The sequence below is a fragment of the Triplophysa rosa genome, linkage group LG9 (assembly GCF_024868665.1).
Source record: "Triplophysa rosa linkage group LG9, Trosa_1v2, whole genome shotgun sequence".
NCBI classification, from domain to species: domain Eukaryota; kingdom Metazoa; phylum Chordata; class Actinopteri; order Cypriniformes; family Nemacheilidae; genus Triplophysa; species Triplophysa rosa.
Genome location: NC_079898.1, coordinates 17,581,072 through 17,601,595, shown reverse-complemented (window position 1 = coordinate 17,601,595; position 20,524 = coordinate 17,581,072). Strand labels below are relative to the sequence as shown.

The 20,524-nt window shown below is 39.0% G+C and overlaps 1 protein-coding gene across 2 annotated transcripts in view; it reads right to left on the bottom strand.

Annotated features, from left to right (window-relative positions):
* Positions 1-2,929: 2,929 nt before the first annotated feature.
* unc5b (unc-5 netrin receptor B) overlaps positions 2,930-20,524 on the bottom strand; it is a 55,369-nt gene continuing 37,774 nt past the window's right edge. Inside the window, exons 2-17 of one of the 2 annotated variants that reach the window (XM_057342810.1) lie at positions 18,291-18,515; positions 18,053-18,196; positions 17,157-17,260; positions 16,754-16,934; positions 15,906-16,073; positions 15,624-15,788; positions 14,113-14,145; positions 11,304-11,498; positions 10,454-10,816; positions 9,107-9,194; positions 8,245-8,413; positions 7,885-8,128; positions 7,641-7,786; positions 7,048-7,212; positions 6,248-6,426; positions 2,930-6,125 (exon numbers count right to left, since the gene is read on the bottom strand). In XM_057342810.1, the coding sequence (XP_057198793.1) occupies positions 5,960-6,125; positions 6,248-6,426; positions 7,048-7,212; positions 7,641-7,786; positions 7,885-8,128; positions 8,245-8,413; positions 9,107-9,194; positions 10,454-10,816; positions 11,304-11,498; positions 14,113-14,145; positions 15,624-15,788; positions 15,906-16,073; positions 16,754-16,934; positions 17,157-17,260; positions 18,053-18,196; positions 18,291-18,515 (2,735 nt within the window). In that variant the 3' untranslated portion in view covers positions 2,930-5,959. The remainder of the gene's footprint in view (positions 6,126-6,247; positions 6,427-7,047; positions 7,213-7,640; positions 7,787-7,884; positions 8,129-8,244; positions 8,414-9,106; positions 9,195-10,453; positions 10,817-11,303; positions 11,499-14,112; positions 14,146-15,623; positions 15,789-15,905; positions 16,074-16,753; positions 16,935-17,156; positions 17,261-18,052; positions 18,197-18,290; positions 18,516-20,524) is intronic. The other variant, XM_057342811.1, reaches the window with a different exon arrangement.

Genomic DNA, 20,524 nt, shown 5'->3' with positions numbered 1-20,524 from the left:
GCTGAGCCTTTTTATTATTCCAAATATGTTTCATTTATAATAACGACGTAAATATGATGAAAGGACTAACACATCATAAGGACAATACCTAACGTTAGCGATAGACGACTGATGACAAATATAAAGCAATATGTCAACAGGGGCGTCGCAAGTGGGGGGGGGAAAGGGTGACATAGGGCATGTGAGGGGCCTTGAAGTTCCTGAAATTATATTTATTATTATTTTACAATTGTGCGCCTAAAATTGTTGTCCGCTAATTTTGACAAGCTTCGGCAGACGTCTGTCATGCCTCACCGCGAACTGCACGATAAGCTTTATGAGTAAAGTGGAATTGACTCACATCCCCCACATTTTGTTATCACTCCGCAAGAGATCCGTGTACTCCGCTCCGGGTTTTCCATTTCCCGCTCACAGTCTGCGTTCATTGACTCCGCTCACAGCAGATGATGGATCTCATCGACAGGTAGATGAAGACCTGCGTGAAACACCCAACGCAAAACATTTGCAAAATAGCGTCAATCGTTTGTGCTAGTGCGTGATCCGATAAAAGTAGTATTTGGGTAGTTTGTTTTTAGTATTTGTGTCGGAAATGTTTGTTTTTGTTTCTGATTCTTGTTTCTGCAGGGGCAGTATGTTTGGAAGCCTGCTTAAATGATTGAAATCGATCTCGAAGGTCTAAATTACCACAAAATTCACTGTTCTTAGCCTTCACAAAAATTAGGCAGGAGAGGAGACTGTGAGAGTTATATTCAGTAGACAACCCCAAAAATAGTTGGAATGGAATATACAGAACAGGCTGCTATAAAACAATCACTTGAAAACAAAGTACACCGGACTACGGAGCGCATGTAGGGACAAACATCTCGCGCTTTTTGTTTTTATCTGCGTATTGAAGTAAACTTTGGATATGTACGAAGTTGAGGCAGTTCTTCTGACATATTCGTTTGATCCCTAATAATATATAAACATTCAATTAAAATAATAACACGCTAAAGTTAAAAAGGTCAATAAATATGTAAGCAATAAAAAGATGTGCTAGTGTATTTAGGACTTTTTACTTTTAATAAAAAATAGAGGGCCATTGTTTCTTGACATACTCGACGTGGCATTAAACTTTTAAAGAAATATTAATTGGCAATCTCAGTTACAGTCATGAAGTGGCATTATTACTACCATTTATGCAGTACTAGTACTAGATTTTATAATGTTCAATAGTTAAATGTGCAATGTTTTTGACTATACTGCACAGTGTCTCTATTAATGAAACACGATTCTAAATATATAAATACAGTTAAACGGTCAATTCATGTTTACGGGATACTGAGGTGATTTATTCATATATAAGTATATCACAATTCATACAGAAATGAGATTCAGTGCTGTATTATGAATCAATATAACAATTTACTTAAAAATAGCGTGGAGGGGCCCCACACATTGCCTTTGCACAGGGCCCGAGATTCTGTGCCCCCTGTATGTCAATATTCTATGACGTGCTCATCGTATGATAAACCATTTAAAACAATATTGTAAAATAAATTTACGTCAGAAAACTAAAAACTAGATTTATCTAGATCTTTCAAAGACTTTAACTTGTAGTCTTTTTAGTTAATTTAACTACCAGAAGATGGCGCTAAGTGACAACTTACAGTAACTTAATGCGGTTAAATGACTGAAAATTGTATTTTTGCCGTGTATTTTTGTCAAGCTAAATGTTATAATTGTGTGATTTAGATGGTTTTCCCAATCATAAGATGTATAGGGAATATGTCAGATAGGCTACACATGGGAAATAATATATTCTAAATCTATAAGACATAATTCTTCAGCTAATAAAATAACTTCCTGTGCAGAACAGAGTCATAATAGGATTGAATTGAACGAATGCCTGACAATTTATTCCTGTATTGTTAAGTGCTAAAAGAGTCTGTGAATTGCTCCATGGGAAAATGGAATAGATAGAGATAGCAGAAGGCAACATTTGATTACATATCTATCCAACCATTTTAACCAAATGATGAAACGAGTCTTTTGCTCAAACCAAAAAGCCCAGTGCAGCTGCTGAGGGCAATATACAGACACTAAAAACCTTTTCACTCGCTCTCAATCGCTCTTGCTTCCTCTCGAGGGCATTGTGAACACTTTTATCTGGGAGATAAATGGAAGAGTGCATCCTCTCCACATCCCTGTAACAAGTCTATAAAGGGGGGAAAAGGTTCCAAGTCCGCAACCTATTTAATCTGGCCTTAAAAAGCTTCAAATGTCAGAATCTTGTTACATTGAGAACACAGAGAAAGAAGTCAGTCGTTGCATTCAAACCTGAAGTTAGTGTTGGGGTCAGATGAGAGTACAGTAATGATCTTAAAATATTCTTCTGCCATGGAAATTAATTGCTTTAAAGCTGACCTTAACCAATTAAATATATAATATAATATTATATGATGTTGGAAATATATCATAATAAAGATAAAATAGTGAGCCATTTCAGGTGAATACATTGATAACCATTCGAAATGTTGTTAAAGGGATCACCCAAAATGAAAATTCTGTCATCATTTACTCACCCTCTTGTCATTTCAAACCTGTATGACTTTCTTTCTTCTCCAGAACACAAAAAAGATATTTTGAAGAATGTATGTTAAATGAACAACGAGGATACCCATTGACATTGGTTTTGTGTCCACATAGAAGCCAAAGGTTACCGCTGTTGTTTGGTTACCAACATTCTTTAAAATATCTTCTTTTGTGTTCTCCAGAAGAAAGAACGTCCCGCAGTTTGAAATAACAAGAAGGTGAGTAAATGATGACAGAATTTTCATTTTTTGGGTGAACTATCCCTTTAATATTCAAGCAGTAAAACTATTTGAAAAGTGGACTACAGCACAAAACATTAGACATTTGTCTTGTTAAACTAGGAAATATAATTTATTGCATAAAAATTATATTTAGGTACAGTAAGAAGTCTAAACAGTTATGTACAGTAGTATTTTACAGCATTGAACCAAAAAAAACCTCTTCTTGTCAACCCTCTTTCGTAAAAAATGACATCTGAATAAAATAGTTTTTTCGGCCACATGTGGGCATCCAGCAACTACAATCCAGAGAAGCGAAGCCGCTTCACGCATGTGAAATGGTCAAAGGCGTTTTCATGTAACATCAGCCGAAATGTGACTAGAGACATTGCAGAGCCATTTAAAGGTTCAGAAGCCATTTGAGATTCCGCATGTTCACGTTGGGATTCTACCGCATGTAGATGTTTAAAACAGTCCTCCAAGCAAACGTTGTTAGTTCATTGTGAGGGTGCAGGGAAAGGCCAAACGCTTACTAAACAAATAAGGAGGAACAATATGGTGGTCATGGATCCCTGACCCTCAATTACAGTTTTGTTTGCATTTATTACTGCTGAGTGGCTTCATTTTCATCCCCAGCTTAGTTACAGCAGAGATCAGCAGAAGGAAAGTAATGATTCCCATTCCACGAACATCATAAACGGTACATCAAGACGTCCACAGATTCACTTTTGTTGTGTACTTGCATAGTACTTATAATGAGAAAGAGGAAACAACAGACACAATGAAGCCCATTCATACAGTACACTGTAGCACTATAGTGACTCATACGTCTGCACAAACAATCTCTCACGCTCTGTTTCTCTCTTTCACACACATACGCACACTTTATTTATTTAATTCACACCTTTACAGGCATGGACAGATACTGAACATTTGTGTTTTGTTTGTTACCAGACATTTGAACACTTCTGAGGAACAAGTCAAAAAATAAAGTAATGGACCGAACACGTCGTTCTCCGAGTCCATGCGATCGCATGATTTTTGTTAATAAGCAGTCCAAGTACATGGCTTTGAGTCTTGCTCAATGGGAACCCCTTAAACCCAACAAGTCAAAAGAGACAATAAAGAGCAAGTGGGTCATACTGCAATCAACAGAGCACTTATGCCACCTCTCGAGGCTACTATTTATAATTTAAACAGCACAACAGACTGGCATGAAACCCTGAAAAGAGCTTTCTGCAACCCGTGCAATTTCATCCTATTTGAAAAGCGCAGCATATTCATGGTGAACTTCCGCAAGGAGGTTCAAAGAACGTTTAACCTCAGCACAACATTTACGTTTCACCCCGTTTTAGGTTCAATTGCCAAATAATCCAGATTTACTCGCAAAATGCAGTCGTTATGAAAGGTGAACGCAAAACCTTTAACATTCATGCAATAAATTGGGGACTTGGGAAAGTCGTTACTTCCTTTTGTGTTTAACACAAGAAATAACATAAGGGTTAGTCAACGAAGACCACATTTTCATATTTGTGACCCTGGACCACAAAACCTTCTTTTGGGCAAATTACTTGAAATTGAGATTTACACATCATCTGAAAGCTGAATAAATAAGCTTTTCATCGATGTTTGGTTTGTTAGGATAATAACAATAGGACAGTATTTGGCCGACATCTGGAATCTGAGGGGGCAAAAAAATCCAAATATTGAGAAAATCGCCTTTAAAGTTGTCCATCAGAGGCGCTGTAGCAGGCAGTTATTAAGAAAAAGGTTGTATTAACCGTCTCTATTGGCTTACTGCTGTAATAGCGTTGTGGAGAGTAGATAAACCCGAAAGTAGAAATTCCAAGCTTTACATAGATACCAAACTTAAGTGGGTAATTCTCAAAGAGCGCGTGGCAGCGTGCAATGTTTGTAGGTGTGTTTCTGGCCATTATTGTTTGCTATTTGCTACATCCACTCACAAAAATAAAGTTTTGATACATTACAATACAATACAATAATTTTGACCCATACAATGTATTGTTGATGTATACCCATGCTACCTATGACTGGTTTTGTGTTCCAGGGTTACATTTGAGCTAACTGTCCCTTTAATTCGTGTTTATACTGCTCTCCGCCATTTTACCTATATTCTGCAAAACACAAATAAAAACAAAGATCATGAATCTAACAGAAGTTATGAGTGACTGTTGAAAAACAATGATCCACAAATAGGCATATAACTCAAGTCCGTTCCCTATAGGAAACTAATACGAGTTTACCAAAAAGCTCTCTTGCATTACAAATCATAAATCGAATATAGAAGGCTAACGGAGGCATGATCAGATAAAGAAGAAAATTCTGCGAAAGCGTGTTCCTTTGCTAACGAGAGCACTGCTTTCTATGTCTGTACGCTACTTCAGAAGACAGACGCCTGAAATAATGCTTCAAACAAAAGTCAAAATGAAGCATCTGTTACTGATGTGTTTTGTTTCAAGTGAAATCATTATAAAGTCATTGTGAAAATAACTGTTGATTAGTGCAGATGATCTAAGTCTCTCGCTGTTTATTCATTTTTCATCCGTATTCCCACACTCCTCCGCACCTGTTTATTTTCTGTTTGTGTGTGTGTAAGTTTCCTGAGGTGCTGGGCACACTGCTGTTTTATCGGACACGGGTTCTCTGTGTCTTTAAGCATCTAGTGGTCGCTAGGAAACAAAGCCAGGGGTTTGATGTGCAATGGTTTGATTATGTACTTTTAAGAATAGCAGTGTGTATCTGCACGTCTAACAGGGTGTGTATCAGTATGATGAAACTATCATTTAATCATAAGCTTATCAGGTGGTGCTCTTAACCGTACCGGCAAACACACCACACACAGGCCTTCATTATTTTTAACCTCATCACACGGCATCTCTGTTGTCCGAGTACAGTGTTGTTCCATGTGCTACATTTAGGTTTGTATCCCTCCGAGATCATCCCGACTGCTTGACCACCACTCAGACGCGTTGCAATCGTTGGAAGATTCCGCACAAACGCAAAGCAACTGAGGTATTGGCTTGGCAAGTTGTAACAATTGGGAACTTGGTTTGTGCATCTGACGCAGATTCCTTCTTATCATCCACTTGCGTTAATTCTAGGTTTGTAGTGGCGAATACATCTCTTCACACTTTTTGATTTGCCAATCAGCAATCGCCGTCTGTCGTCATGACGACCAAGACCTCACTCTTGCCCATCTCTTCAAGAGCCGTCGCCAGGGAGACCAGGTCTGCGTCACCCTGGTGACAAGCTTCCCACAGGTCTAGCAGCACACCTGTGGGGCTGGGTTTGGTTGCAAAGTAGTTCAGATACCTGGGGGAGAGAAATGGAAAGAGAGGAAAGCGCTCTAATCATTCGTCATTTTAAAATAAACAAGCACATTTTTCACGCTGTGAAAGATTCGCGTAAACGTAAACAAACGGGTGCTAAAATACCTGTCGAAGCCCAGGCTGCGTGCCAGCATTCTCCAGTCACAGCCACGCGCGCTGGGGGCATCCAGACTGGCACAAATTTTCTGCCGGATGGAGACGGGAAGTCGGAAAGCATATGGACCCACTTGAGATGAAGGCAGACAAGAACCACCTGCTGGCAATGGGGAGTGGGGGGGCAAAGTCTAAAGAGGACACACACACACAATAAATGAAATTTTACGTTTAAGATTTTGGAGAAAAGTAGATTTAAATGCAACTTTAAAATGCAACTGTAAGATTTATTTAGGTAAAATAAATGATGGTATACTGTAAAATGCTTTAGTCTACATTGTAGACTTCTATAGACCACTTTGCAAGATGTAAACACTGGTCCAGAAGCACTTCCGTTTTCAGTTTTCATTTATTTCTTTATTTTTTTTATTTATATTAGTAGTGTTTTTTACATATAAAATACATATATTATATATATATATAATAAAATAAAGATATTCGTTTGACATAACATAACACAACATAGGATATTCTGTTGGTTATATTTTGTATACTATTATATATTTTATAAACTGTATATATATATATAAAATATATAATTATGTATAACAATTATTATTATATATTTTTATTTTGTATATTATTACACAACAAACATTTGTGTAACTGAAACAGTACTTGGTACTTCTGGAACAGCACTGAACCAGTGTTTTATACTTGTCTACTGTTTTTTTCTTGTTCATGTTTTATCATGCCTAAGTGTGCATGTGATGCAGAAAACTACAGTAACTACTCTTACTAATATGATTTACCTCTTGGATGTCAGTGTTAAGCTGGAATATCTGTCCCTCTCCCTCCACCTGTCTAACACAGATCTTGCAGGTGAGCTGTGAAACCACCAGGCTTCCTCTTTCTAGACTGAAGGTGCAATGCAGCGGCCGCTGGCTTCCGCTCCAGATGTGATAGAACGGGATTTCCTAAAACACAATTAAATGGACAATTGTTGATAAAAGGCTACAAACAATACATTAATATATAGGCTGTATACAGTATACAGAAAATATTCATTTGATTAAAAAATGTTATTTCAAAGTGCTATTCATAAATGTTACACAAAATTACAAATATATAGAGTGTTTCATCGGATGCAAGCACTGGCCCGAAGTTAACTTCCAGTCTGTTTATTTCATATTTCATTTATATGAATATTTTATTGTATATTAATAGTATTAAATTACATTAAAACTACTCAACAGTTATTGATTCTTTGCGGAGGTCTGCCGTTAAGTTTGGTCCACATAATGTTTGTTTATGTTGTTACGCTGATACCGCCTATAAGTTATATTCATATAACCAATACTGCTGCAAAATCAAAACAATTAACAATAACATGATTACGTCTCACCTGATACTTAGCCAGAAGTTTACTCCTCCAGTGAGAATGAGGAATGTCATGGATTGATAACCGCAGATTGTGATAACTGTCCTTAAAGAGCAGAGGTTTGGGGTCCTCTAGTAAAACTCCACCCAGACTCCGCTCAACCTCTAACACTTCCTGCACAAAGATAACAAGTTGATTTCCAAGTTACTCAAATACTAATTCTTTTGCGATGCGAGTTAATATGAGTGTTAATTTGGGGCAGGCAGACTTGCCTTAAGGGCATGTGGGGTATCCTGTATACAGTAGACCCTCAGGCTGTAGTCCAGAGAGAGGCATGGCGCTCTGGGAGCAAACAGGGCCAACTGCAGTCTCTTACAGGCTGGCCGAGGGGGAGCCGACTGTCCCACCAGCCCATACGTGCCCAGCTGCTCCATTAGAATATGGCAGCTCTGCTCTTCCACCTGTAGATAGCAGGGTGATGACAAGCTCTCCTCTCCTACAGTTAGCACCTCCTAGTGGTAGGGAAAGGGATGGAATGGGGTAAATGTCAATAGGGATGACGGAGACACTCATGGTGTTATGCTGTCTACATGATCTTACTGTAGTGAAGTTAAGATAACATCCTTACCTCCCAGGCACCTTGATGGTTTTGCATTTTAAGGGTGAGGGTCCAGTCAGGGGTTTCTAGTTGGGCGCAGTGGGGCAGAGTAAGGACTACAGGTTTGCTGAGCAGCATGCCCGAGGGTCCGCAGCTCACAACAGGACTCAATACCGTCTGACTACCATCTGACGGCAACCTGACAAAATAAAGCCGGAGGCTAAAGTTAAAAAAAATCAGGAGCATAACAAATATACAAATAAGATTATACGTTCGTTAATGCATTATTCTGTTTGTAATGGTTTCATTGACTGATACATCAGAAGTCATTAGCAATTACGACTCAATGTAAGTAGTAATTGCTTGTTTTTTTATTATTTTATTGGATCTGATTCAAACTCATGTCTTCTTTCAGGGCATATAGTATGTGCTAACTGCTAGACTATAGCTCAAACATCAACTGTTTATTTATTGAGAAACTTTACAGCAAGCAAAAATAATGAGCAGAGCCAGAGAAACACAAAGTTTGCAGTCCGAACGCAGGGAACCATATTTATATATTTCATATCTGACGTTCAAAACAAAACCAGCAAGAAATAGCGCCTCAGCAAAAAAGTCAGAGCTCAGACAACCATTCAGTGGTTTCATAACATATTTGTTGAGGTCTTTTTTCATTGTGTCATAGCTTTGAAATGTTATTTTCTCCTTTGTGATGCCATTGGGGTCACAGTGTTTCTGGAGTCAATATTGCTTCACAAAGGCTGTCGAGATGTTTTGAACTGGACTGTTTGCAACTGCACAAAGTGACAGATAAAGTGTTGTACTGTATGCTGGGCTGTGACAGCATGATGGGGACAGAGTACAGAGAAACTGTTTAAAGTGGCAGACTCACGTTGTTTTCTCCCATTTGTTGATGATGAGATACATCTCATAGAACTTTCCCTGAGGAATTGTTCCCGGTGGAACCAGCAGACTCACTCCTGAAATAAAGAAATGTGACATTACATTAACATTATTTAAAAGGGTAGTTCACCCAAAATGAAAATTCTGTCATCATTTACATCATTAGTTGTCCCAAATCTGTATACATTTCTTTGTTCCGATGAAAACAGAGAAAGATATTTGGAAGAATGCTTATAACCAAACAGTTCTTGGACCCCATTAACCACCATAGTAGGAAAATTACTTTATAATTTATTTGCTGTTAAACACAAAAGAAGATATTTGGAAGAATGTGGGACAACAAACAGTTCTGAGGCACTTTGACTACCATTTTTCCTACTGTGGTTATCAATGGGGTCCAAGAACGTTTGGTTACAAGCATTCTTCAAAATATCTTTCTCTGTGTTCAACCAAACAAAGAAATTTATACAGATTTGGAACAACTAGAGAGTGAGTAATTTTTGGGTGAACTGTCCCTTTAACAGCAGTCAATTACACATAGAACTAATTATAAGCCGATTATATACATACATACATACATATACTGTATTATGAATTACTAAGTAAAACATTTTACTACATTACATTGAAAAATCTTAGTATTTGTGTCTTGTTTTCTAGTACAAATGTCAAAAAATTCTAGAACAAATTTCTAGTACAAATGTCTAAAAAATCAAGATGCATTTACTTGACATGCAAAATGCAAAACTTTTATAATGAAAAATTGTTTGATAAATTTAAATTAAGTGAGCTAAGAAAGCAAAAATAGTTGCCAGTGGGGTAAGAAAAATAAACGTGAATTAAGTTGAAACAGAATTTTTTTTACCCCACTGGCAGATAATTTGGCTTATTTAAAAAAAATTGCTTTTCAAACAAATGTTTTGATTTAAGCATTTTTAGACATTTGTACTCGAAAACGAGACAAAAATACTGAGTACATTTTTTATTTTTGCAGCGTTTATGTCATATCTATGTAGGAACCATGAATCTATAACATGTAGAACATGCATGTATATAGAGTATATCATATAGAAATATATAATAACTAAACTTGATGGAAGCTTATTTACACATATTATATTTAAAGTTGCAGACAGTACACATATAAAACAAATGAGGGGAAATAAAGTGCCTGGAGAACGCCTGCAGTGCATCAGAAATAGAAACAGCATATCTGTCAACTGTCTCCATGTGGCTGTCATCGACTACATAGGAGCGGTTTTGTTTCAAAGTGCCATGCCAGCCGTTGTGGATTTTAAGAGGAAAAGCCGTATTAAAATGTCTTCTAATACACTACCTGTATTAGGGATGGTGAGACGACCTCCCAGTGAGCCCAGTGTGATGCTGATGCTGTGACTGGGCTCTCTGGGCAAGGTGTGCCCGTGGTGGTCTTTAGGTCCAGAGCCCACGGTCTTCAGACTCATAATCTCTCCATCAGTATAATCCGGACCGGCCGGCAGCTCAAGGGAGGACATGGTAGAAGCATTATACACCTTTATCTTCAGACTAGGCAGTGAGTCCAGCAGAGGAGACGTGGTCATGGGGATCTTATGGGTGGAGTCCAGGGTAGCCTGCTGCAGTGCGTAAAGAGGCCCGCGGAAGGTTCCGGCACTCGCTGTGAGGTCAGGGGGGGCTGCCGGGTGCAGCAGGTGTGGGTTATCTAAAGAAGAAGCAGAAGAGTGAACAGACAGTCATTTTCTCACGAAGAGAGAAAAGAAGGAATATTTTTAGATAGCGTGCAAAGTTCTGACTGGATTTGCCTAAGAAATATGAGCATTAAAGGAGAGAGGGATTTAAAAGAGGAACCATATAAACAAGTTATAGCATCTTAAATACTGAGAGTGAGAGAGCAGAAGACGGCATGAGAACGGATTAAAAACTTAAAATACAGGGAAATAAAGAGATTATATTAGGTGTGCTGGGAGAAGAGAGGGAAACAGAGAACAAAAGCAAGTCTGAGAAGAAGAGTAAAGAAAATAAAAGTGGAAAAAAGAAACCTAGCACAAACTGGCCTAAGGTGGCCAGGCTGGTGTCTTTAGGCAGTTGCATTGGATAAAAGCATCTGCTAAATTAATAAATGTAATATATAGGAAAGAAGTCAAAGAAATAAGAGATACATAGTGAAATGTAAAAGACAGATGGCTCACCCTGTCGTGGTGGTTTGTAGTTTCCAGGATGGAAGGCAGCTGTGAGGGCTGAGGAGGAATCTGTGATTTCACCGTGGAGGTGTCGACAGCTCCGCCGATAGACCAGGATTCCCACACACAGTACGAGGATTATGCAGAGCAGCAAAGCTCCCACCAGTCCCGCGTACACCGCCACACTAGCACCAGTGCCCAGAGCTGAACGCAAACAGTACAGATTTTCTCACATATGCAAACCTGTCAGCCATGTCATAAAAACATCATACAACATAAGGCCAAGGAAAACAGATAAGGTAAAGATAAAAAAGATTATTTCACATAAGTTTAATGCCCCCCACCTCTCAGTGTTTGACAATTTTCATCAGACATTAAATGAACAGACTGTGTGGTGTGAGGCTGAGAACAGGTCAATAATAAGGTGATTATAAGTGTGTACGAGTCTCTTCTTTTGTGTCTGCTGCTCGCCTAATTATCAAACAGTTAGTGTGCTGTGGATCTAACAGTGCATTATGGGAAAGTCAGCCAAGTGTTCTCTGATCAATAAGGAAAGAAGAGAAAAGAGAAGAACCACCAAAAGAGAGCCTAGCATTTCAAAATATGGCAAGTAAATATGTTTTTGGTGAAAATTAACATGAAGAAATCACTTAATATTACAACTGTAATGATAGACTGTTGGTATCAATCAATTATTCAGTAAATTATGTATTCTAGCAGTTTGTTTAATGTGTTGTAATACAGTTGTTCTTAAACTGGTGGCCGTGGCCCCCTGGGGGCCCCCAAGATGGATTCAGGAGGCCACAGATTTTGTATATATGTATATATGAAATATAAAAATGTATGATACATTTTATGCAATCAAACATCAGAAAAATAGCACCAGCAACCAAAATAATTTACTGTTAAGCATTATATCACTGAATATGTTTTTGAAAAATGAAAAGTCTTTATTTGGGGGGGCACAAAGCGATGAACTCTACACAAAGGGGGCCTTACAACAAAAAAGTTTGAGAACCACTATTGCTATTTTTGCATCTCTGCATATTCGATGTTGATATAGTTTTATTAGTAACACCATAATTGTTTAGATTGAGAATTTTATTTTAACAAATCGATTCAATTCAGAATATTCAACATAACTGTGTTTAAATGGTTATAAAAATGCCATCAGCAAAGATGACACCTGTCCTGGACTCCAGACGAAGCACAAGAATCACAGCGAGAGAAGGAAAAAAATGCAAGCAGAAGCGTGTGGAAAGTAAGAGTGGGAGATGGGTAAAACAGCTCACGGGTCTGGATGAAAGTGAATCCGACAGCCGTCTTAACTTATTATAGCAAAGGAACCAAGCCGAATTAGGTGCTTTACTTTTCGCTCTCTGAAGTCCCGAATGTCACATTGATCTCTGAATATTAGCATCACTTCAACTGTAAGCTACCCTATTGATCGCTCTGGGCCAGCAAGATGCATAGTCATTAACTTCAATGTCTTCAAAAAGCACTCTGTTTCTGCCTAAGTCTGCATATGTATTATACATAATCTTCCAGGAACGCGTATGTACATTTTCCTGTGTGCGTTGTAATTTACATCTGTGATGCAGACTTAATCTGTTAAACAACAAATTTGTTTGTATATGTCAATAATGGGGTCATTTGGCGCAAATACGTGTTTTTCTGTGTCTTTGGTGTGTTATAAGATGACCATTTGTGTATTAGACACGTAAATTCACAAAAATTAAAGTGTCGGAACAAAAGATGCATTCTATCTAAAAGCGAATGCTCACCCAGACCTGCCTGAAACACCTCGTGTAACCACACCCCCACAAATCCACGTCAGTTCATGGTATGATTTGACTAAGACCGCCCAAATGTATAAGCAAGTAAGGTGGGCGTTACTGTCAGTACACTTGCTTTGGAACCTGATGTTCCAAATATGGTAAGAGGCGGTACATTTCCGTCACACGCTTGCAGTATTCGACCAATCACTACACACTGGTGAACTGGCCAATCATAGCACACCTCGCTTTTCAGAGCAATGAGCTTTGTAAAAAATCTGCGCGTTTCAGAGAGGCGGGGCAAAGAGGAGATACAAACATGCACGGTATGTGGAAAATACAGCGTTTTTGAACCTTAAATCGTGTATACACATAGCATTACATCTAAAACAAATGATAATATCCGTTTTAGCCGTGTCATATGACCCCTTTAAATATACTGCTAGAGACAACCAAACCCTTATGTTTGAAAGTGATATGTAAATGGTTATAAATAATGATAGATGATCTATTAACCAGTTTATCAGATCAGCAACATTGGCTAATAACTGAAACTGTTTTGCGCACATTCAAGTGCAATATGCCATTATCAAATAGAACCAAATATACCAAAACTAAGAATTTCTGAAATTTACCCACTTTTTAGATCAACTTTAATTGCAATACTGTTCAAATAAACTGCACAAGTGGTCTTTTACGTCCCAATGTATACAGTAAACAGACATTTTATTGACCATTAGCCATTTCAGTCATTAGATATCAGTATTGGCATAAAGCACTTAAAAACCCACTAATCGACCACTAATTATAAATAAAAACATCTGCAAGAAACGGCTGCAGGAAAATTAAACGTCTACATGTAAACAGTGAGATGCATCTCTGTCTGTTCATCAAACACACAAAATCAAATTACTTACATTATATTTACATTAACATTTACAATCACTAAGATAAATACAGTACATAAATAAATATCTAACATAGAGAGGATGAAAAGTGGGAGAGTGTCAAATGAAAAGTGTGGTATTAAAAGGAAAACTTACGATGGCTTGCATGTTCAATAGAAACCTTTTTATCTGTCAGAAAAAAGGCAAAAACAAAGAAAAAGAACAAGAAAGAATGAACGTGGGGATGGATGAGCAAATTATGAGTGTAGATCAGAGACGACTGCAAATGAAAGTGGAACAAATAATCAATAAATGCAAAAACAAGACTGCGAATGAAACATCAAAACAAACACTGACATGATTTACAGCAGATGGAGCAAAAGTAAATGACTTAACAGGGCTCTCAGGGGACAGCAGGCAGTAGAAGAATTATTTGAGAGGGTACATACTGTATATTTCTCTCTCTCTCTCTCTCTCTCTCTCTCTCTCTCTCTCTCTCTCTGTGTGTGTGTGTGTGATGCATTATTAATGCTGAAATCTGGGTTGTGCTTTCAGCTTAGACAGACCACACTATAACTTTCAGTCTGCACTGTGTGAAGACTGTATGTGTGTGTGCGTGTGTGAGCATGCTATTGATGGTCTCCTGAGATAATTCAATGCTGTCTGCTGTGCTCATCCAAAATCAGCCCTGCAATGAGCACCCAGTGTCAAGATGAATTTGGCTCACCATTGCATGGATGATGCACTTGAGAGGTTCTTTACTTGCTTGTGTTAAGTACACTTTGTGTGCTAAACCTCTACGTTTGTGCTCCTGCCAATCTGCGGAAGTGGCAGAGTGTGGGGGCGTGTCTGGGGGTGGAACCACTGTGCCATCAAAATATTATATTTGACCAAACAATTATATATTTCTCATTGGTTTAACCATCACAATATGTGACTCCATTTAAAATGAGAACATCTGCAAATTAATCATGATACTATTTGATCCAAGCAGCAGCTAAACCTGGCACGGTCACTTTCGGGCGGTACAGTTCTTTAAGACGGCATGGGCCGCTGTGTGCAGAGATAACTCTTAGATGTGTGCTGCATATTCCGGGCGGATTTACGGAATCTCCGTTCTGCTCGCCCTCTCATTGAATACGAATTGTGACTTAGCGGGTAACTTTTTTCAGCAGATTTCTGCATTTTACTTCACCACCCCATCTCATTTTGGCTGCTATCTGCCTGTACCACGGAAACGGGATAAGCAATCTACCCATGACAATCTCTTTACCTGCCAGAGCCCAAAAATGAGGCAGGCATGGATGATAATAATGGCATACTGTTCAGGGCAAGTTAATCAATTCCGTAAATAAAATGGTATTTTACATCTACTAACACAGAGTTTATATTTTACCTGCTTTCTTAAAAAACTCCAGGAAGCTATTTTGGGGAGACTTTATGACCAGTGTATTTATTATTTATTTGCAATTCTTGGTATGTTTTTAAGTTATGCACGTCTGAATTGGTCTTTCGTTTAGCAGATCTACTTTTATTACTGTAAATTGCCAAGAGTGCCTACTTCAAAATTCCAAACTGTCACTTATCCTACTGTTGATTTTGTTAGAGATCCAGTGTTCTCTAAAAAATCATGTGAATGAGGGAGGGTGTTGGGTCATGTGACTCACTGCGGGCACACAGTCCCTCTGTGCAGTTCTTGCTCTCCATCATGCTCCCGGTGCAGTGACGTCCACCATTGCGTGGAGGGGGCGCCTGACATTCACGGCTCCGCCAGTGCATGCACTCCGTCCCGCAAGCCGACCACTTCGCCCACTCTGTCCAGCCTCCATCAACTAATGCAATTCATTCAGTAACAAAAAAAAACTATATCAAGGAAAAATCTAGATCTCATAAATAAACAAGTTGAGTGTGACCCATCCGCATCAGAATCTGATAGGTGTAACTCTTACCTGGACAGAGTGTTGTACAGGTAACTCTCTGGAAAGGTGGTCCCTCGCAGAAGGCTCCTCCATTGAGGGGTGCCGGATTGGTGCAACTGCGTGTCCGTCGCTGCCAGCCCCGCCCACACTGAGCATTGCACTCTGACCACTCTGTCCAGGATGACCAGCCACCGCTCACTGAGGATAGAATCAAATTTTATGAGACATACGCTGACAAATCTGGGCTCATTCATACTTGCACATGTTGTTTGCTCTGAGGGGAATGAAGCAAATTAGCCACAGTAACTGGACTGAGAAAGAAACAACTAGAAATGCAAAATGAACATTGTGTGAACCAAACAACACTGTAAGTCTTAAAGGGATAGTTCACCCAAAAAAGAAAATTCTGTCATCATTTACTCACCCTCAGATTATTCCAAACATTTCGTTGTTCTGATGAACACAGAAAAATATATTTGGAAGAATGTTAGCAAACAAATAGATCTCATCCCCATTTACTGCCATAGTACGGAAAATAAATACAATAGGAATACATGGGGGATGAGATCTGCTTGGTTACTGACATATATCTTCCTTTGTGTTTAGCATTACTAAGAAATTTATACAGGTTTGGAATCATCTGTGGGTAAGTAAATGATGACAGCATTTTCTTTTTTGGGTTAACTATCCCTTTAACACAAGTAATAGGACACAAGATGTTATATACTACAACAATGACTGGCAACCTCATTGCTGTACTACACGAATTAACAATCCCCCCAGTGTTTATTAATATGCCCCGAGTTGTGAACTTTCCCTTGACACATGCATTCAGTGATTTGGCTTCCCACTGAGATTCTGATTGGTCAAGTGGTTACCGTAGACGATGAGTGTCGCAGTGCTGCTGCGTCGCTTAGCGACCACATTGCGAGCCATGCAGGTATAGTTAGCCGTGTCGGAGAGTCGAGCCTGCTTGATGATCAGGTCGTGATCGATGGTAATTAGAAAGTTAGAATCCAGTGCCGGGTCAATGAGCTCCTCATTCTTCAGCCAGTCCACCTGTGGCATTATGGAAAATCAATTCAATCAGTGTGTATGGAAGAATGATGTGAACGTGGATTAAAACTGCACTTTAAATGAGCATTATCATTTGAATGGGAAATTAAAGAGCGTTGGATTTGTTCTGAATATAACGGGTGTTCGATTTGAACAAGGGTGAATGGTGTAAAATTTCCTGCGCAGTTCAAACAATAAGACAAAGTGAGGAAGGAGAATGGTCACCTCAGCAGGTGGGATGCCCTCTGGTGGACGACATTGCAGCAAGACTTCTTGCTCCAGACGAACTTCCCTGCCAAGTGGCTCCTGCTCAAAGTTCTTTCTTAAATCTGAATAACACAAAAATTAGTGCTTTTAACAAAATAAAATAGTTAATAGAATTTGAGCCAGCAGAACTCCATAGAAAGCGCTCTAGAATTTAGCAGAATTGGATGTGTGGTCAATTTCTTTTACAGATACATTCACTCGTTGCGTCTTTGTTTAATAAATATTTGGGGAAATTTTATACTTTGGTTACTTTGAAACTTAACTATTTTTTCAGCACTGTTTCTGTGTATAAAAAACTAGGGTTGTCAAACGATTAATCGCAATTAATCGCATACAAAATAAAAGTTTGTGTTTACATAATATATGTCTGTGTACTGTGCATATTAATTTCGTATTTATAAACACATACACGTACATATACATATATACATATTTAGAGAATATTTACACGCATTTATTTATGTTTACCAATAATTTATTATTCCTTTTTAAAATTTTCTTAAATATATGCATGTATGTTTACAAATACAAAATGAATATGCTCAGTACACAGACATATATTATGTAAACACACACTTTTATTCAGGATGCGATTAATCGTTTGACAGCCCTATAGAAAAACACACTTTACCATGTTAAAATTTACCCAAACAATTTCTCCTCAAAATCAGATTTTTTTCCACAGATTCCATTTCGGCACAATTAGAAGCAAAGATACATGTTATAAAACAGCATAATAGCAGCGAGTAAGTACCGTATTGGAAAAATAATGCCAAACACATGTTTTTGTTTAGGTCTTCTAACTGCATTGTGTGTATTACATAACCACATAACACATAACCAGCCAAACTCACAAGCGATGCGGACGTATGCCCGTCGGCTCTTTGTGGTGCCTGCCGAGCTCCAGGCAACACACTGACACCAATAATCGTCAAGGCCGAACAATTCTTCTACCTGCGTGCGAGACACAGATATGTCCACTTCTCTCACAACCAAACCTGAAACACAAATAAGACATACATGTCAATGTATGTACAGTATGAATGATACTGTTTGTCATAAGTGTGAATAAAGCCTTCAAGCAGAATTTACCTGTGATAGGGTCCAAACTCTCTTTAGTAACGTGGTCATTCTGGTTCACCCATTCTCCATTGCACTTGAAGTATATCTGCGTGGCAGGGGCGGCCTTGCAGGAGAGCTTAACCGGTCTGTTTTTCACAATGAAGGCATCCTCCGGTTCACTCTGGAATTCTGGCAACGGTTCGGCCGGAGCGGATGGAAAGGAGTCCGGAAGAACCTCGCTATAATCACTGCCATCTACACGCACGGGGAAGAGAGAAAGAGAAATAAACATGTTCACAGTTTATGCGAGTGTATTTACAAGAGTATCTCAGTATACAATATCTGTCACTGCAAATGAGTTTGGCCTTGAGGGTAATGGCGAGACTGTCGGTGTGCACGCTAGTGTCTGTTAAGAAGGCCTTGGTCTCTGACATTTCAAGTTTACTCTAGTGATACAGTGTTTGCTCCCCTCCCGCTCCCCAAAGCATCCCTGAGGAGTCCAAGCAGAACCGGGATAAAGGCGGGGGAGCTTGACCTTCCATTCAAATGGCCAGTGATCACACATTATCCTCAGACATTTTCCTGGTGACACATCCCTCACAGCGGAGAGCTCATCTAGGGGCCAGTGTGCTTCGAAGCTCCGCACCCGGGCCACCCTGACCCCTGTCACCTTCAACACGACAACGCTGTTAACCTTTCAGTAAAAGCTAACAGCAACACAGGCTATTTACTACCGAGTGAAAATTAGGTCCGAAGACACCCACTCTGCTGGGTGTAACAGGAAAGTTGTTAGTTTGCACTTCTTCAGGGCTGACATTTTTCAAGTTTTGACACCTGTTAAATTTACTTTATCTGAAAAACACATTATCTACTTTGTCTCTTAATTACACACGAGTGATAATGTGTTAAAACAAAAAACTCAAAGCAGCACAAATAGTTCTTTTAAAGGGATAGTTTAAAGGGATTTACTCACGCTCATGTCATTTCAAACCTGTATGACTTTGTTTCTTCCGCAGAACACGAATGAAAATGTTTTGAAGAGTATTGGTAACCGAACAGCAGCGGTACGCTTTGACTTCTATTGTATGGACACAAAACCACTGAAAGTCAATGCGTACCACCGTTGTTCGGTTACCAACATTCTTCAAAATATCTTCTGCAGAAGAACGAAAGGGTTTGAAATGACAAAAGGAAAAGTAAATGATGAAAGAATTTTCATTCTTGAGTGAACTATCCCTTCTGCATGAGGCACACTTGGCAACCATAAAAACTCATTTCTGAGTCATTGAGAGTCATAATCATAAATAACAACAAAGGCAAATACAAAGCAAAAATAAAACTGCAAGACGGATGAAGCCTCTCTTTAGCCATGATTGTGGAGCATCTCACGATCTCGTGACTGAAAGCGCCGTGTGAGTTTAATTACCACACACCCGCTGTCATCGTAATGATGTCACTAAAACATCTCCAATGGCGTAGCCTAGTTTGCACCAGTGCTGGAAAACGACTTAGCCCTCGCTCATGTTCACCGACACAGTGTGTTTCACCAATAAAAGGGTCAGAATTCAATATAGGCTGTAATGTGGATTCAAACAGAGAATGAAAGAGAGTGGGTGGGGGAGCATAAGTGCTCTAAACGCTGACACCTGGGTCGAATATCTTCCCGTGCCGTCGCGTTTGATGGAACGTGTGAAGGGTACAGGGGTCTGGACGTGTCCGCGTGCCGCAGAGGTGAGAGAGGTGAGGAAAAGCAAGCTGAAAATTGGATTTGGGAGGGTGTTTTCAAATACGGTAGAAAAAAGACAGGAAGATTATACAAGTCAGGTAAAAATACAAAGGGCAGAAACAAGAGAAAGTCAAAAACAGAGTAAACAAACTGGGCTTGACCAAATATCGTCACACCTTCAGAGTGCTGGTATGTTATAATATTTGAAATTGTTTATGATGCCGTGTCGTGATTTTTCTTGAGAATACATGTCAAACTGGGCGGAGCCTCATGTGGTGTCATGGAGTGCACAGCACACAACAAAATCAAATTTACCCACACGTACATCAGATAGGTCAGTGGCTGGAAGGCCAATTGAAGGTCCTGCCGGAAAGTGTCAGTCTAAATCTGTGTCACTATTTGACAGCCGTGCCCTTCATTCAAACCCACAGTAAGAAAGACGAACAGATACAGATCCATCTACCTTTAAAATAAGAATAAAAATGAATAGTAATATTATTTTGCAAAAGCGTATAGAGTGCTTACAGTAGGACAAATT